This window comes from Aspergillus brasiliensis (genome assembly GCF_001889945.1).
Source record: "Aspergillus brasiliensis CBS 101740 unplaced genomic scaffold ASPBRscaffold_5, whole genome shotgun sequence".
In the NCBI taxonomy this organism is placed as follows: domain Eukaryota; kingdom Fungi; phylum Ascomycota; class Eurotiomycetes; order Eurotiales; family Aspergillaceae; genus Aspergillus; species Aspergillus brasiliensis.
This window is the reverse complement of record NW_027137446.1, coordinates 1640303-1656205: the sequence shown is the minus strand read 5'-3', so window position 1 is coordinate 1656205 and position 15903 is coordinate 1640303. Positions and strand designations below refer to the sequence as shown.

The following is a 15903-nucleotide window of genomic DNA, read 5'->3' as shown; positions in this document are numbered from 1 at the left end:
TCTGTAGTACTCCTCACAGATGAAGGAAACTCACGACCAGATTAAAGAAGACTGGAGAAGATATTAAGTAACTGAATGAATATCACCTAGTGCATAGACTTCGTTAGTACTTATCAGGTACCTGATAATCAGTAGCTCTGGTACTGTCATTTCTAGATATTGCAATTTGACGAGCCGGTTGAGCTTTGCAGTATCAGTCTGGCAATGTCAAAATAAACCAATGGACCATGTTTGACTGGCACATCAACTGCTAAATGCCTCATATGACAAGCTACGGCTGAGAAGGTCAGAGATAAATGGGTCAAAAGGACCTGTCACAGCTCAAATGGCTAAAGTCGCTAGTAGCCATGAATGTCGGTTAACTCATGTCTGTGACAGTTGAAAGCATCTTTAAGCAGAACTGGACTACGCGGGACGCCTCTGCATAAAGCAGCTGATTTGGACAGAGCTGACGTGGTGCAATATCCGGTCGGCCCAGGAGCCAGCCAGAGGGCTAAATATGCAAGTTTCGCTCAGTGAAGTGTGCCCAACTTTTGGACCAGGGGGAGATATCAGAGCGTTCATATGACGTGAGCCAGTCTCTCGTTCATTCATCTTATAGGTGCAAGGTACGTACCTCCCTAGTACGTGACGGTCGAATGATCTGGCCTGCACACTTAGCGTTAATCTCTTACAATGCGTATTGCGAGCACCTCTGGGATCCCCCGTCTTCTACTTCTTACTCATGGTATGGTTTCGGAGTACCTGCCCGTTCCTAGCGAGGTATACTACGTATGCGGAGGGTAGAGCTGAACCATATGTCCGGCCAAGTGAAACGCAGTCGAGAGTCTGAGGGACTGAAGTGAGGTTCGGTATTAGGAGGTGTATATTCAGGGTGACCATCCCGCCAAACAGGGCAGTGATGGCTTCTGCTGGAGAGCTCATAGTAACAAAAAAAAATGATAGAAGAGATTAAGGGTAGGAAAGAGAACTGATTCCTAGAAATTAACAGAGAATCCGGACCCCAGTTCTCCAGCTACCTAAATGACTAGCAGTTGCTCAGACCTCTAGCCTTACAGGGAATATCTTCCAGATGCAGGATGCATATCGCACCACTTGTGGAAACCGGGATTGATTGCCCATGTGGACCCTGAAAGGTAAACTTCCCAGGGCATACATGTAATATCTGCCTGTTAGCTGTTGGGCTAGTGCTCAACTTTACTGGGAGTCGGATATATATTTTCGATGGTGAGATAGCTGCCTACTTCTTCCATGTGCCTTGCTGATATGATACAGCCTTAGTCGGAAGACAGATCTACTGAAAGATAGAACTACTGATCTGCCCAGAAACAGAAAAGCACCATCGCACTGGACTTGAAGGCGTTAGACTGCTTAGATCCCAGCTTTTCGACCCAGTCTATAGCTTCAAGAGTTCCACGCGCAGGTATCTCTCAGCTTGTCTATGTGAGCCCTGACTAGCACTTCGACGAATGGCTCCCAAGTGTTTTAGTGTAGTGTGTAATGCCATACTCCGGAGGTGAGACACTGGCAGGATTGAATCATTCCGGCTCCGCCTGCAATCTGATTCTCTGTTGAAACGTTCTCAGCTAACGGCTGTGTGGAGGTGAGACACAGTATTGCTACAACAGTTCGGTATTTGCACTTTAGTTAGAAGTATTGACAACCCTGTAGACTGGCCCAGACTTTGTAAAACCTGACCCTACCATCGTGTTGAATGGATATGCTCAAGTCACGGTGCAGGAGTAAGGGAAGCAACTCCACAGCTCTCGCTACATCTTCGAAACTTGCAAAGGGACAAGGCAGGGGCCATAGCCATCTTGACTTGTTCCATTAGATGAACTTGTAGTGTTAACCCAGCTAGAAATACGCTGCTTATCTCCTCCACCGGCACTCACCAGAACTCATCCTTCCAAGGCCGCCAACATGAAGCCTTCGGCATCTAGCCCCCTCTTCTTGGCTTTCTTGTCTTGGTTCCTTATGTGTGTGGTAGCCTACCGGATCTTGGGATATCTGGGGAGACCAATGTAATGGCGCACAGCTGAATGTGCATCGATCACGATTAAGGACTGATTTGTTACCAGTGACCTCGCTGCGGAGTATAACGTCCCCGACCCGGAGTTTGTCCACGCCAATAGTACCCTGCTGGCGTACAAGGGCAGCGTAGTTGCCCCTTTGATTTGCGATGCTCAATAAGTGCGCAGGTGACTACACATGCAGGTTGTCTTTCTGACCCTCAAGTTTAAACCCAGACCATATGCCCCGTTTTATTGACCAACTTTGCACATGCCAATAGTCTTCAGCTGACAATGCTGGTAAGCGTAGAGTTATTCTATCATTCCTGTGGGTATTCATAGGATGACTTAACAGTACTAGATATTTTCAGCTCCCCGGGAGCAATATCCACAAACAAATTCCCTTCCCTTTAGCCAGAGCATACCATTGTTACTAGGCCCCCAAGACACACCCAAACAGGCGTTAGGTGATGTAACCAGTGATCCATAAACTCAACCCGCGTTATATCTGACAAACCAGCAATACCTATCAGAAATGTAGCTGGCGTTCGTCGTAACCAGTGCGATTATTAGTTATGCTACTATAGTAAGCCATTTAACTAGTAATTTATTTAAACGAGCGAGTCCAGCATACCCAACTAAATTATGATCGTATGTACTCAAAATCTTACATGTCTATTCATTGTTGGGGTTTCCTAATTCGAATTGAGTATGCATTATCCCATCTCTTGCATGAAAGAAGAAAATTGCCCATCAGCCTCAATGGGAATTGAAATGAATTTCCATCCAACAGCTTAGCGGGTATTATACCTACTACTTTAAATTGTGGGTATAATTATGTATTAGGTAGGTAGTTATGGTTAGATCTCTACTTTTAGTCTATGTTCGCTGTGCGGTGATTGACTCACCCGATGGATACAGTAGGTTAGTTAAATAAAATTCTTGGGGGTTTTCATGTTCATTTATACCGTGTGATTGCATGCCGAGTTGGAAATACTATCTAATAGTCAGGTACAGGGAAATCGTATGTAGATGAGAGAGAGGGTGCAGTTTTCCAGTGAGAGTATTATTTGGAAAGAATAAGCAGAATCTAGAAAACTTTACAACGATAAGATTAATATAGAGTACTGGCTAGTCAAGTATACTGGAATGTACTCATAAACTCAATTAATCACGGTGGTATATGGATGTATGTACAATCGAACGTATCAAGCAAGCATATCCTAGCAGCACGGCAAGGGTTGGGACGTGCAATGTAACCCTCACTTCCAGCTGCGAGGGACAGATCCCGAAGGACCCGGTGCAGGCCTGCACACACACAAAAAACACCCTAACCCCAAGCCAAGTTTACCGAAGGGAATATTTGATGAAGAAGAAAAGGAAGAAAATCGAAACAGATCAATAATGACAAGACGTTTAGTTGTAGTCAATGGTGACCTGGAGACGGACGGGGCTGTTCTGCACCTTACCACCAATGCCGTCCAATTCCTTCATGGCGTTCGTGTAGGCATTGATGACGCTGCTGGCCGCATTGGTGATGCTGGAGCATCCGCTGCCGGTGTGGTCGCAAATCTTCATACCCTGCACCTCCTGGCCAGCAGCCTGGGCCTGGATGGCAGAGACGTCCCAGCCGGACCAGCCGTCATTGCTAGTGTTACCGAAGTCGAATTCACCCCAGGTGCAGGAGTAACCGCCGTACTCGTCGGTGGGGAGCTTGTCACCCTTGGCAGCACCCCAGCCACCCTGAGAGTCATCGTCGAAGGCAACGTAGCGAGTAGTACCGGGCTTGATAGTCAGGGTCAGAGCAGAGTTGCCGTACCAGCCGTTCAGACCTCCATCGGGTCCGATCTTGTTCCAGAAGACGACGGTCCAGTCGTCGGTCTCACTGCCGTCAATGCGGACGACGTGCTTGTACTCGCAGGCATTCTCGGCGTTGACTTCGATGATGTTGCTACCCCAGGGGCTTCCGACGTTACCGACGTAGTTGATGGCGGCGGTGGTGCGCTTGCTGACGGTGGACTTGCCGAAGCCGGAACGAGTGTAACTTCCGCTGGCAGGGGTACTGGACCAGCTGGAGCAAGAGCCACTGGCAGTGGCTGCGCCGGAAGAGCTGGAAGCAGAAGGAACCGCCGAGGCGGAAGCGATGACGGAGCTGGCCTCGGAGACCTGGGTAGCAGCAGCTTCGACCGAGATCTGGGTAGTGGCAGCCTCAGCGGTAGTGGTAGCGACACCGGACCACTCGTTGATCCAGGAGACCTGGACACCGTCGATAGTAGCGACGACAACATCGCCAACGTCACGCTTCTCGTTGTGGTGGTGACGGCGTTCATGGCCGTGCAGGCGAGCGGTAGCAGAGCCAGCCGTCAGAGCGGCCAGCAGGAGCATGGAGTTCTTAAGCTGCATGATGATTGAGTTTGAAGAGATTGATGTTTGATGGCAGACAAAGTAGTGGGTATCACAGGCGTTTGATTTGGAACAAAGCAACCGGTCTCAGGGTACACGATTGATGAAAGAGTGTGAGTGGATTTGGGAGTAATGAATGACGCGAGCAACACCTAGGGAGCGCTCAGCCTTGAAACAAACACACACAAAGGAGTGAGATGTGTACCCGAGAAGGAGAGCAAAGCAGTTGCAAAGCAAAGAGGGAGAGGAAGAAGGAGAAAAGCCTGGGGGGGGAAAGAGAAGATAATAATAAGAAAAGCCAGAGGGGGGGAGAGAGGCCAGGCCAGGCCCAGATCGTGGAAGGGGAGTTGCCATTCAGTTAGTTCTCTTAGTGCCTTTCCTTTCACTCTGCATGGTTTTTTTTTTCAACTTTTTCCCGCATCAAACGGTCCTCTTCGTACCCAGTCGGACCTGTAATTGGATTTCATTTAATTAAAAGGGGGTCGATCAGGGGAGTCACTTGGCTTTGGGGTGATTGATTGGTTGGAGACGAGCATCGGTTCCTGAGCTTGCCGTTCGGGTGCCGCTGCGTGGCTTGTCATTGGTGGGACGGACCCACTCGGGGTCTAAACCCAAATCCTTCTTTCGTCTGCAAATACGGAGTAGATACAGCATAGGTAGAATATAGCATGATTTGGAGTCGAGTTTATTGACCCAGTAAACACAATAAATACCCACTTATTGTGTACCTTCGGATAAGACCCGACTGTTAGTATACCTACCTAGTGAATAGTATACCAAAAAACATAGTCAGTGGTAGGTAGATACTAGTAGATAGTATATGCTTCGGAGGTCGAGACTCGCAGTCCCTGGAACCGCCCCGCCGATCGCGCCTGCCGTGGTACCAATACCGTACGGTGCCTGGTACCTTACAGATGCATCCAGGTTGCACTTGGTGCTGCATCGTGTTCAGGTACACTCGTCAACAAATCTACACCGTCTCTCGAGTCTCCGGTGGTGCTGGGTATCTATGTCTACAATCCATAGAAAGGGATTTGGTGGATCTCTTCACTGATGAACGATCAGTGGACGCCTCACACGACAGGGCGGGGTTTGATTAGATGCATGGAATCCAGTTGGAATGCTGCCCGATCGCAAGAATCCAACAGAGTAAATCGCACTGCTTATTGATACGTCACTCAGACCATTATCCTACTGTTTGATTCATTTCACCCACGAACAAGTCACTGCAATTCAGTCATTGCTGTTTGGTCGAATCCCGGCCTTGCTGCCGGTTACCCAGGAGAGAGAGGCAGCCCATCGCCACGTCAAGACCCACGTTGGACGGTGATTTGATCCGATGGACTGACAGTGGATGATGTGTCGAGGAGCGAAATAATTGCAGGCCAGACCGATGAGATTGTACACCGTAAGACTGGAGCCTGCATTGGGTGGAAAGGCAAGGCGGGCAGTGACTTTTGCCCTCGCGGCATCCACCTTGAATCAATACGGTAATTTTGGTATGGCCTCAGGGAAACAAAAGGCTTGCAGGACCCCTAAGGGTCTCCCTGAATGCCACGGCTTAACCCCAATTTGACCCTGCCGCAGACCCTGATCAGGACCCCCAAAATCCAGGGACTGCGGCAACCGGAATTCCAAACATCCGGTGCAGCTACGCTCAGCATCCCCCAAACACCAACACCAACAATTGAGTTGCTGTATGTATCGAATTCGCTGGTCACCCCATGGACCAGCTCGTCAGCGGGCCTCTAGAGTTTAGCACAGCGACAATTCGGTAATCTCCAGCCCGTGTCCGAGTCCACCACAACTGTCATTGCCTGTTGTTGGCCCGTGACCGGCAAGTCCGGGTAACGATAGTCGCTGAATCCACCGAGAGATACGGCGTGCCAGGTTCTGGCCGCCAGAAACTGGCTGGACTATCGAACGTTGTCTTGAATCTTATGGCGACTAGCTCTTGCACACATAGGGGAGCGTTATTCTATACCTCTCTATGTATACTATTTCTTCACATGTAAATAAATAGTGTTTCCCTGGGTCTCCGTCCCATGGGTGCCGACGGAACCCCTTCTCGGTTGGCAGGATTTGCTGACTTTCAAACAGTAAGCCACGTTCTACTCTCAACATCAGCCGACCACTTCCTGGATAGGCTGAGAGACTCCTTTTCGGTCTCGGGGTCCCTCTAAATTTAGAGACCAGCTGCCCTGTTCGAGACGAGGAGCGGATACTATTCCTGTCGTGGAGAGCGACTCGTCAGCTCCAATTTGGGGCCCGATGATCTGGGGTGACTAAGCGCCTCCTTTTGGATTCCGTGTCGCCGACCCTAATTGGGGTTAGACTATTGCCTCTTTGGTGCTCTCAGTGAGCACCACTCCTCTTGCGACAATGAGTTACATCTCCATTCTATCGCTATGTCCTCGAGACGCATAGGCTCACGTCTTGTTGCTCTGCTGGATCAGATTCAATTAAACATATTTACCTATATACAGTTATTTTCTAGGGCTCGAGCAGGTGCTAAGGTATGTACATTGTACCGAGCAAATCAACCATCTACTTCAAGTCCACCCCTCCGTCAAAAGCAGCACCCCCCGCCTGTGCATCCACCTTCATACTCTCGTCCAATCCACACACACGGAAGAGCATCTGTGGTGTCATCTCCTTATCCAACCCAGGGATGCCATCCCTCTTCAGCTTCTCCATTGCCTCGCGCATCGCTGCAACGGCAGGTCCCAATGCCGCGAACGGGAAGATGATGATGCGGAAGCCCATCTCCTTGGCCTCGGCTGCTGAGATCGACGGCGTGGCCCCATGCTCCACCATGTTCAGTAGCAGCGGCCACGGCGCCAGGTCCTGGATCACTTGCCGGGCCATCTCCCTGGACGTGATCCCCTCGAGGAATCCTACGTCCGCGCCTGCGTCGCGCGCGGCCCGCAGTCTCGCAACGCTCTCCTCATAGCCGTGGGTTTGGAGGGAATCCGTCCGGGCGATCACAACAATATCACTGCCAATCCGCTGGCGAGCCTGCACTGCTGCCCGGATTCGCGTCACGTATGTGTCCGTGTCCACAAGGATCTTGCCGGCGAGATGTCCGCAGCGCTTCGTCTGAACCTGGTCCTCGATGTGGAAGGCGGCGACTCCGGACCGCGAGTATTGCTCGGTGGTGCGTGCGACCATGATGGGGCCGCCGTAGCCGGTATCTGCGTCGGCAATTACGGGAGTACTAGGGGAGATGTTGGAGATCATTTCGGCGTTGGCGCGCATGTCGTTGAGAGTGCAGATGCCCAAGTCCGCTTGGCCGTGGACCGAGGCAGCGGTACCGGCACCGGTCTATAGGGAGGGATGAGCTGGCTGACCAACATTTCGAAGACAGTGACATTCGCCACTTACCATGTACAGAGCGTCGAAGCCGGCGGAAAGGGCCACACGGGCTGACAATCCATCGTAGACTCCCGGGGCGACGATGAAGGAGTCCGGGTTCTCGAGAGCCCGTCGAAGGGTGGTGGCCGCAGTTACCATAGGCATGATGATGGTTTGTAGAGAAAGAAGTCGGTCAATAAAGACAATGTCTTATAGTGTTGTAGAAGGGTTCGCCGATGACGTTGAGACTTATTGCTGCCGAGGAGGATGGTGCTGCTGGCTTTATAGTCTTGAACTCGCGTGGGCTGACAGTATTTGCCTTCCGCAGTCGCTGCAAAATGTATTCTTTCCCTAGTCTAGATGCCTTCTTTTGCCTCCGAGTCTGCGATTGAAGGGAGAATTGTAGATGAAGCCATGGGAGCCCAACCCGACATCGGCGGAGGTTAGGTAATCCCTCGGGGATGGTTCGGGATTTGAGCATGACTCGGTAGGAGCCGATCCTGTCAAGTCGCTGCAGATCGTCGAATCATCTATTCTACCTGGTGCATTCATTAGCAGCAGCATCGTAGTCCGTAGTGTCCTTTCAAATAGCTGAGGGTGATATTATATTATCTACGGTAGTACTCCGTAGTGCTGAGCTTATATCGCGGACTTGCAGGGATTCCAATCCGCGGCCAACCAGCGCAGGTGATCGTCGGCTTTTTCTGCCGCGAACTCGAACTCCAACTGCACTTCCGTTTCTTTCGGCTCTCCTTCTCCCCGCCACGTCCATTTCGCCTCCACATCCACGCTCCGCGCCTGCAAGCATGATCTGAACTGAGAACCGCCTTACCTTCGCATCCGATCGGACCTCCTCCTCGACTACATTTCCTCCCACAGCCCTCCGATATCGATCCTCATGGCCCGCTCCGCCATTGTCCAGGAATACGCCCCTCCGTCCTCCGCACCCACCTTCTCCGTCGACCGCAAAGTCACCCACGAGCGCCAACAAAATGGCATCTCTCGCCCCAATGGATATCGCGTCTCCTGGCATGCCAACCCCGCCGTCGAACCACACCATTTTGGCCAGTCTCATCCTATGAAGCCATGGCGTCTCACCCTCACCAAGCAGCTGGTCATGGCTTACGGCATGCACCATGCGATGGACCTCTACCTGGCGCGCGCAGCCACCTACGAAGAGCTGGCGGAATTCCACAAATCAGACTACCTCGATTTCCTACAGCAAGTCGTCCCCGGCGATATGGAGAACCCCGAACAAAGCGAGAACATTGCGCGCTTCAACTTCGGTGACGACTGCCCCATCTTCGACGGCCTCTACAACTACTGCTCCCTCTACGCCGGCGGCACCATCGACGCAGCCCGCAAGCTCTGCAACAACCAGTCGGAGATCGCAGTCAACTGGTCCGGTGGTCTACATCACGCCAAAAAGTCCGAAGCCAGCGGCTTCTGCTACGTCAACGACATCGTCCTCGGTATCCTGCAGCTTCTCCGCCTGCACCCGCGCGTCATGTACATCGACATCGACGTCCACCACGGCGACGGTGTCGAACAAGCCTTCTGGTCCACCGACCGTGTCCTCACCGTCTCCTTCCACAAATACGACAAGGACAACTTCTTTCCCGGCACCGGTGGCCTCGACAGCACGGGGCCCACGCATCCCCTCAACCCAGGCGCCCACCACTCCGTCAACGTCCCCCTCCACGACGGCATCGACGACGAATCCTACATTCAACTCTTCCGCGATGTCGTCGGCTCCTGCGTCGAGGTCTACCGCCCCGGCGCCATCGTCCTCCAATGCGGTGCCGACTCCCTCGGCTGCGACCGTCTAGGCTGCTTCAATCTGAACGTCGCGGCCCACGGCGCCTGTGTCGCCTTCGTCAAAACCTTCAACCTCCCCCTGCTCGTGGTCGGTGGCGGCGGCTACACTCCGCGCAACGTCTCCCGCGCCTGGGCCCACGAAACCTCCATCCTCATCGACGCCCAGGATACTATCGACCCTCACATCCCCGAAACCGTCACCTTCCGTAACCACTTCGGACCCGACTTCTCTCTCTTCCCGCCCCTCTCCGAAATGCGCAAGCTCGAGAACAAGAACCCTCGCACGTATCTCGCCGGCTTACTCCAATCCATCCGCGAACAACTTCGATATATCCAGGGTGCTCCGAGCGTACAAATGAGCTTCATTCCTCCGGACATCCTCGGTCTTCGCGAAGACACAGAGAAGGAAATTGAAGAAGAAACAGCGATGATGGAAGAGGAGCGCGAGGAACGATCCGGTGGTGGTAGTTTAGGGAAGTCGAGTCGACGGAGGGATTTGGAGAGAGGTGCTGGGCAGCGGGGGGAGCTTTTCTAAATAATCCGCCTATCCTCCATACCCTCTTTCCTTTTACCTTGTGTTGGTGTCGCATTACATGGTTCATCTGATTCGGTTCTGTTTAATGGAGTTGGTGGGATTGGAATCTATCGGGCTGGCAGATGGCGTTTGATGCTACTCTTTTGTCTAAAGTTCATTTCATCTAACTGCGTTGTCTATACGTGCTTATTTCTATTGTGGGTGGTGGAGTGGGGTTGGTTGTATGCTGCTTATAGAAAGTATGCATCTTTATTAGAGGAGAGAACGAGAAGGAGGTGGTGGTATGATATTCATCCATATATGTTGTCTTGTATTATAGAGGTACTGGTGTATCAGGAAATATCAGGGCATATGATTGGTATTGATGTATGGCTGTATTTTTGCCAGACGGGTATCGAAGAGGACTCGATATTTCCCCCCATCTTTTGATTTTTCGTGTGTTGGATGTTACCACGTATTTGTAAAGCTGGAGGGGGCTTCAGATGTAGCAAGCAGGTAGACTACGAGTTGCAGGATATGAGTAGGTGAGAGGAAGGTACTAGTTGAAGGTCATTGATAGTATCTCATTACTTATGGATGAAACATTATCTGGCATCTGATATAAATATAACAGATCTAGAATCTTTTAGAGTCGACGCCGAGCCCGAATGCATACGTACTGCTTATGCTTCAGCTTCAGCTTCAGCTTAGGCTAACTATAGCCACGCCAGCGTCCACAACGCCGGCAAATGAGGCCACCTCTCCTGCCACTCAGCCAGGATTTCCGGTACACGAGCATCGAAATTGCGTCTCGCTTCGCCGACTCCATTCTCCCATCCATTAGACCCATTCGTCTTTCGCTCCTGCGAGGCAGCCTCGTTTAACCGATTCGCTAAATCCAAAATAGCCTTGCCTCCTACTAAAGCCTCTTCGTGATTATCTTTGATATCCACGTTGAAAACATGCACAGGACGGTTCAATGGTGACCCCTTATTCATGAGATCGTCTACCACGGCGTCCCAGCATCGCTCTTCGCAGGTGATGATTACATCGACGACGCCGCCTTCAGTGCCTAGGGCGCCCTTATCGCCCTTGGAGACATGGTCAACACGCGGCTGTCCCGGGACCCAGTCCTGGAAGCGCTCCGGGCCCCATTTCAGGTTACGGTTGCGCTCCAGCATGTTCAGGAGGCCGTTGTTGCGGTACAGACGCTCATCCTTGGAGAGGAGCTCCTCGTACATTTGAGAGTAGGAGGTTGTGTTGAAATTGTAGACATTGGGTTGGGTGATTGAGGGTCCGGGCAGTCGGACTAGAGAGCCCGTCCCGAAGGAGATTACAGGGAAAGGACTCGTCGCTGTGGAGAGGCGGAGGTGGGCTTCCATGGAGCGATTTTGGTTGGAGGCACACACGGTGCAGAATCGGAGTTTATATGATGAGGATGAGGACTCCGATTCTGGGACCGTGTTATTGTCCTTTTTCGTGGAGGTGGGTTGAGGTTGGGTTGTTGTTGTTGTTGTTGTTGTTGTTGTTGTTGTTGTTGTTGTTCCCATGGCTTCTGGGGGTGGTGGGGGTGGTGGTGGAGGGGAGGGAGCGGTCGCAGTGCCTGCACTGGACAGTCGGGGGTCGTAGGCCATGTTTGTTATAACCGCGTTGGCGTGACCGTGGTGTTTGATGGTTAAGTTTGTATTCGGTAAGTGATCGGTGGCTAATCAAGGAGGCTGGAAGGTGTGTTGTTCACTAGTAGGGCCCTGTAATAACTACTGACAATTAGAATCCGCGGCTAGAAAAAAATTCGTAGACTCAATGGCAGTAACAAAGAAATATAGTGAGAGGGGTGCAGGATTCAGTAAAAAGTTGCGTATGTGATTTTGTCCGCATAATGTGCTAGGACAGCTCCAATATATGAAAGAATTCATCATGCTGCAGGGGGGAAATGGATTTGAACTAGATGGATGCTGTGCATATACATACCTTATAGGAGCCTCGCATCATCTGCAATTCATTTACGCTGGTCTACTGGGTGTGGGATGGATGAGTTCATGAAGGGCCGCAGCCCTGAGTTGACAAGGTGAAGAAGTTTGCGTCGGCGGATTTCGCGCGCCTTTTGTGGTCATGTGCGCTGACTCAGCCGCGTACTGCTCACTACGCCCGATTGGGACAGCTCGAGCATCTGGATGGCGATGGAGGCTGGGCATGATCTCATTTGCGAAAATGGATCTTGGCTTTTGTTCCTAGATCAATTTCGAAATCTCATTCGAGACTCGCTAGGTTATTTGAGATGTGCATCAACATGTGGTCTCTATCGACATCATCCTTGCCAGATGAATACTTCGTACCATCGAGCGGGGTCTAAGAACTAGTCCGGCCATATGATACGATAATAGCTGCCTACAGCTCTCGCTTCTCCCAAAGCGACACTACCTGCTTACCTGCATAGCATCAAACCAGATCGATCAATAGCCAGTACATCACAGACAGTCGCAACTAACAGAGCTTTCTACACTTTTGCAACGTGATATTAACAGAACCACTATCCAAGATGAAAGCAGCCTTGATAATCGTCGACATGCAGGAGGACTTCTGCCCTCCGGTAAGTACCCTCTCGCCATCCCCAACCCTCAACTACTCTATACTAACAGAACCAAACAGAACGGCTCCCTCGCCGTCCAAGAAGCCCGCGATCTCGCCCCAACAATTAACACCCTCCTCGCCAACCCAGGCTTCACCCTCCGCATCGCATCCCAAGACAGCCACCCACCCAATCACATCTCCTTCGCCCCGAACCACCCACCCCCGAACAACCTCCCCTTCGAGCACTTCATCGAGATGAGCAACCCCGCCGCTGGCAAGGAAACCGAAACCAAGCCGCAACGGCTCTGGCCCGTCCACTGCGTCGAGGGAACCAAAGGCGCGGAAATCATCCCGGAAATCGACACCAAGAACATTGATCTCTACGTGCGAAAGGGCATGGATGCGCGAGTGGAAATGTACTCTGCGTTTGCGGATGCGTTTGGGAACCTCGATGCGGAGGTGAATCGGTCGTCGGTGGATGTGCATTTGAAGGGGGCTTTGGAGGATAAGGGCATTACGGATGTGTTTTGTGTGGGGGTGGCGGGGGATTACTGTGTTAAATTTACGGCGATTGATGCTGCTAGGGCGGGATTGAGGAGTTATTTTGTCGAGGATGCGGTTAGGTGTGTTGATCCGGGGCAGGGGTGGGAGGAGGCGAAGAGGGAGTTGAAGGAGGCTGGGGTGGTGATTGTGAGGTCGGATGGACCTGAGATTAGCAAGTTGGTTGGGGAGGTGTAGGAGTGGGTTGTAGATGGTATATAGTGTATACGGATATGAGTATTTAATGGGGGACATGATGGCTGATGCAGGATATGTGTGTGCGAACCTTGACTTGCGTATGATGTAGTATGTGTGGCACTTGTGCAGGTGTATACTTGGAATCTGTAGGGGACTGGGCTAAAGATAGACCAATGTCCGCCAAGTACTAACTGTATAAGAAACTTAGTGGATCTAGACCACATGGGCTATAATAGTGAGTTTATGATATGTTTCAACTCTAGCCGTACAATGAAAGGAGTAAGTAAAGACCGTGGATAGCGACAAGTTCAACCCTGGCAGGCAATCTGACAGGTCTCCACAGTGGAGTTGGCGGACGTTGCAAGTCAACGGTCTCCAGATCACCGCCAGTTCAGAACACAGAGACTGAGAAAGAAAGATTACAATGTACGGGGGATAATTTGATGATACTCGCGTTGACTTATAATCGATCCATCGCGCTGGGTTTAATTAACTAGCTAACTAGTTATTCCCTTTCTCCTTAATAACATGACCGTCAATCCCTTCTGCAATGGGTAGCGGGGCGTCGCGGCATCCCCATACTTTCAATAATCAATAACTCATCGCCACCGCATCCGGAACCGGCTCACCGTTTATATCAGCTCTTACAGCTCTAGCTACGTATCCGGTCGATGCTTGCTTCTTTCTTTCTTCTCACCTATTTCTTCGTCTTACCTGCTTGCTGTCTTTACGCTGGATGCTGTCCGCTCTATAGACGCCGGTGTCTGTAGCTGGACTGTTCTGCTTCTTTCTCCCTGATACCTACCGTCTAATTATCGATACAGTCCGACCGTCTCCATGTCGTCCACGGCAACTTTCACAACCTTTCACGAGGGACTCAGATCTCCAGATGCGAAAGCTTCGACCACAATACTCAGTCCGCCAACCAGCCTTGCTCCAAAGACCTTACCGTACTGGCTTGTCAACGTGCCCCGATCGCAATGGACGGCAGAATGCCCCAGCTACCTACGCGACACTTCGCAGAAAAATATCGAGGTGCTTTCGACCCCTGACGAGCAGTACCGGAGACAGGGTTGGGAGCTGGTAAAGGAGATAGTTCGTATGTTTCGACCGAATGAAACCGTGCGTCAGGGGGAGGAGGAGGACATGGTCCGTGAGTGGTCCGCTAATAGATGATGGTCAGGGTCCAACCAGATCGATCGGTTTCAACGTCTCCCCAGCGATTTGAGGAGGTATCTCGAGTACAAGGAGCAGATTGTCGCGGAGTATGGATCAGTCATGCGGTTTGTGGTGAAGGAACGGCTTCGCTGGGGCGAAGGGACGGTGGATGATCTGAAGCCCAAGGGGCGGCCGTTCGAATATGATGGTTCGTTTGATTGAGCCTATTGTTTCATTTGTCTCTTGCTTTTTGTGTTTAAACGAGTCTTGGGCTGCCTGTGGTGAGATGAGATGAGTGCTAAGCATGGTTGTGATGGGCAGAGGATATCCGCATTCTTTACAATGACTGGCCGTATGGAGTCGAGGACGGCATTGTTCACTTGGTGGTGTGGACAAAGTTCGAGCTGGAGGATGATCCGGTCACGGATGATCTAACGCCACGCGCACGACAGGAGATCGAGGAGTATGTGCAACGGACATTTCTCTCACGGATGCCAGCGGATCAGGTATGTATTGGCTAGTATGTTGGAAGGAATGCGCCGGGGGTTGGTGGTGGTGGTGGTGGCTGATGCTATTTCTTGTTGCTAATACGGGCGTAGGTCATCTGGTTCAAGAACTGGAAGTCATTAAAGTCAGTGCATGCCGTGGAGCATTTCCATGTCATGCTGCACCATCCTGATGCGGAATTTCTACGGGAGATCACAGGAGGAGATGCTCCGCTGAAACGACAGTCGGCATGATGTAGATAGAAGGAGGGATGGATAGATAGATAGATGGATGGATTGATTGGTCTTTGAGCGTTGATCCGGCATAGAAATAGACGAGATGGGGGCCTGCGACTAGGATCTGAAGAAATACTAGCCACCATTATAGTAACGGAGTCCAAGAGAGCGATCATCGGCATTGCTCATTGCTTGAAACACGAAAAGCAAAGAAACGCGATGGACTGTCATCCGCCGTCCCCACCGCCAAGCCTGTGCCCCTCTTGATCGCGAGTTCAGCTGGAAAAAAATGAACGGCGATCGGAGTGGGAGGTTGCGGTCTGTAGCATGGAAACTACTGGCGATAAAAGAATATCATATACATATAAGCCTTCTGGAAGTTGCCGTGTCACGAACACAAGTATACTTTGGAGGCGAGAAGTGCCACAGTGTAAAGAAGAGCCCTCAGAAATCCGAATCAAGGCAGTCCCCCATCAACGTCATCCAGCTCCAGTTTCAGTAGCAATCATCCATCCGCAATCCCTCAGACTCACCGTCTTCTTGTGGCCCCTAAGAATAGTATTTATTAATAGAGAGCTCCCTGTCCTGCGGTTTTCCTTCCCTTCTCTGCAGA

General features: G+C 51.3%; 7 protein-coding genes across 7 annotated transcripts; 3 read left to right on the top strand and 4 right to left on the bottom strand.

The window, feature by feature from the left end:
- Positions 1–711: 711 nt before the first annotated feature.
- Positions 712–930, bottom strand: ASPBRDRAFT_123368 (uncharacterized protein; the record flags this gene model as incomplete). Its single annotated transcript, XM_067617593.1, has 1 exon — positions 712–930. A coding segment is annotated over one exon (219 nt), but the record flags the coding sequence as incomplete, so codon positions are not given.
- Positions 931–3028: 2098 nt separating this feature from the next.
- On the bottom strand, positions 3029–4752 carry aspf4 (allergen Asp F4). Its single transcript, XM_067624838.1, has one exon. It carries the CDS (start codon positions 4413–4415, stop codon positions 3429–3431), a length of 987 nt encoding a protein of 328 aa, XP_067480117.1. The 5' UTR covers positions 4416–4752; the 3' UTR covers positions 3029–3428.
- A 2107-nt stretch (positions 4753–6859) lies between these two features.
- Positions 6860–8159, bottom strand: ASPBRDRAFT_42615 (isocitrate lyase/PEP mutase family protein). The gene has a single exon (XM_067624837.1). It carries the CDS (start codon positions 7671–7673, stop codon positions 6963–6965), a length of 711 nt encoding a protein of 236 aa, XP_067480116.1. The 5' UTR covers positions 7674–8159; the 3' UTR covers positions 6860–6962.
- Positions 8160–8524: 365 nt separating this feature from the next.
- Positions 8525–10578, top strand: hosA (histone deacetylase HOS2). Its single transcript, XM_067624836.1, has one exon. The coding sequence runs from the start codon at positions 8668–8670 to the stop codon at positions 10120–10122; it is 1455 nt and encodes a 484-aa protein (XP_067480115.1). The 5' UTR covers positions 8525–8667; the 3' UTR covers positions 10123–10578.
- Positions 10579–10678: 100 nt separating this feature from the next.
- On the bottom strand, positions 10679–12142 carry ssuA (RNA polymerase II subunit A C-terminal domain phosphatase). Its single transcript, XM_067624835.1, has 2 exons — positions 12073–12142; positions 10679–11858 (listed from the first exon to the last, which is right to left on the bottom strand). Exon 2 carries the CDS (start codon positions 11733–11735, stop codon positions 10818–10820), a length of 918 nt encoding a protein of 305 aa, XP_067480114.1. The 5' UTR covers positions 11736–11858; positions 12073–12142; the 3' UTR covers positions 10679–10817.
- Positions 12143–12640: 498 nt separating this feature from the next.
- ASPBRDRAFT_54655 (nicotinamidase) lies at positions 12641–13410 on the top strand (the record flags this gene model as incomplete). The annotated part of the gene is made up of 2 exons (XM_067627270.1): positions 12641–12691; positions 12751–13410. 2 exons carry the CDS (start codon positions 12641–12643, stop codon positions 13408–13410), a joined length of 711 nt encoding a protein of 236 aa, XP_067480113.1.
- An 837-nt stretch (positions 13411–14247) lies between these two features.
- Positions 14248–15308, top strand: ASPBRDRAFT_195519 (GIG1 family protein; the record flags this gene model as incomplete). Its single annotated transcript, XM_067620874.1, has 4 exons — positions 14248–14509; positions 14594–14776; positions 14890–15074; positions 15168–15308. The coding sequence occupies 4 exons, from the start codon at positions 14248–14250 to the stop codon at positions 15306–15308; spliced, it is 771 nt and encodes a 256-aa protein (XP_067480112.1).
- Positions 15309–15903: the final 595 nt, after the last annotated feature.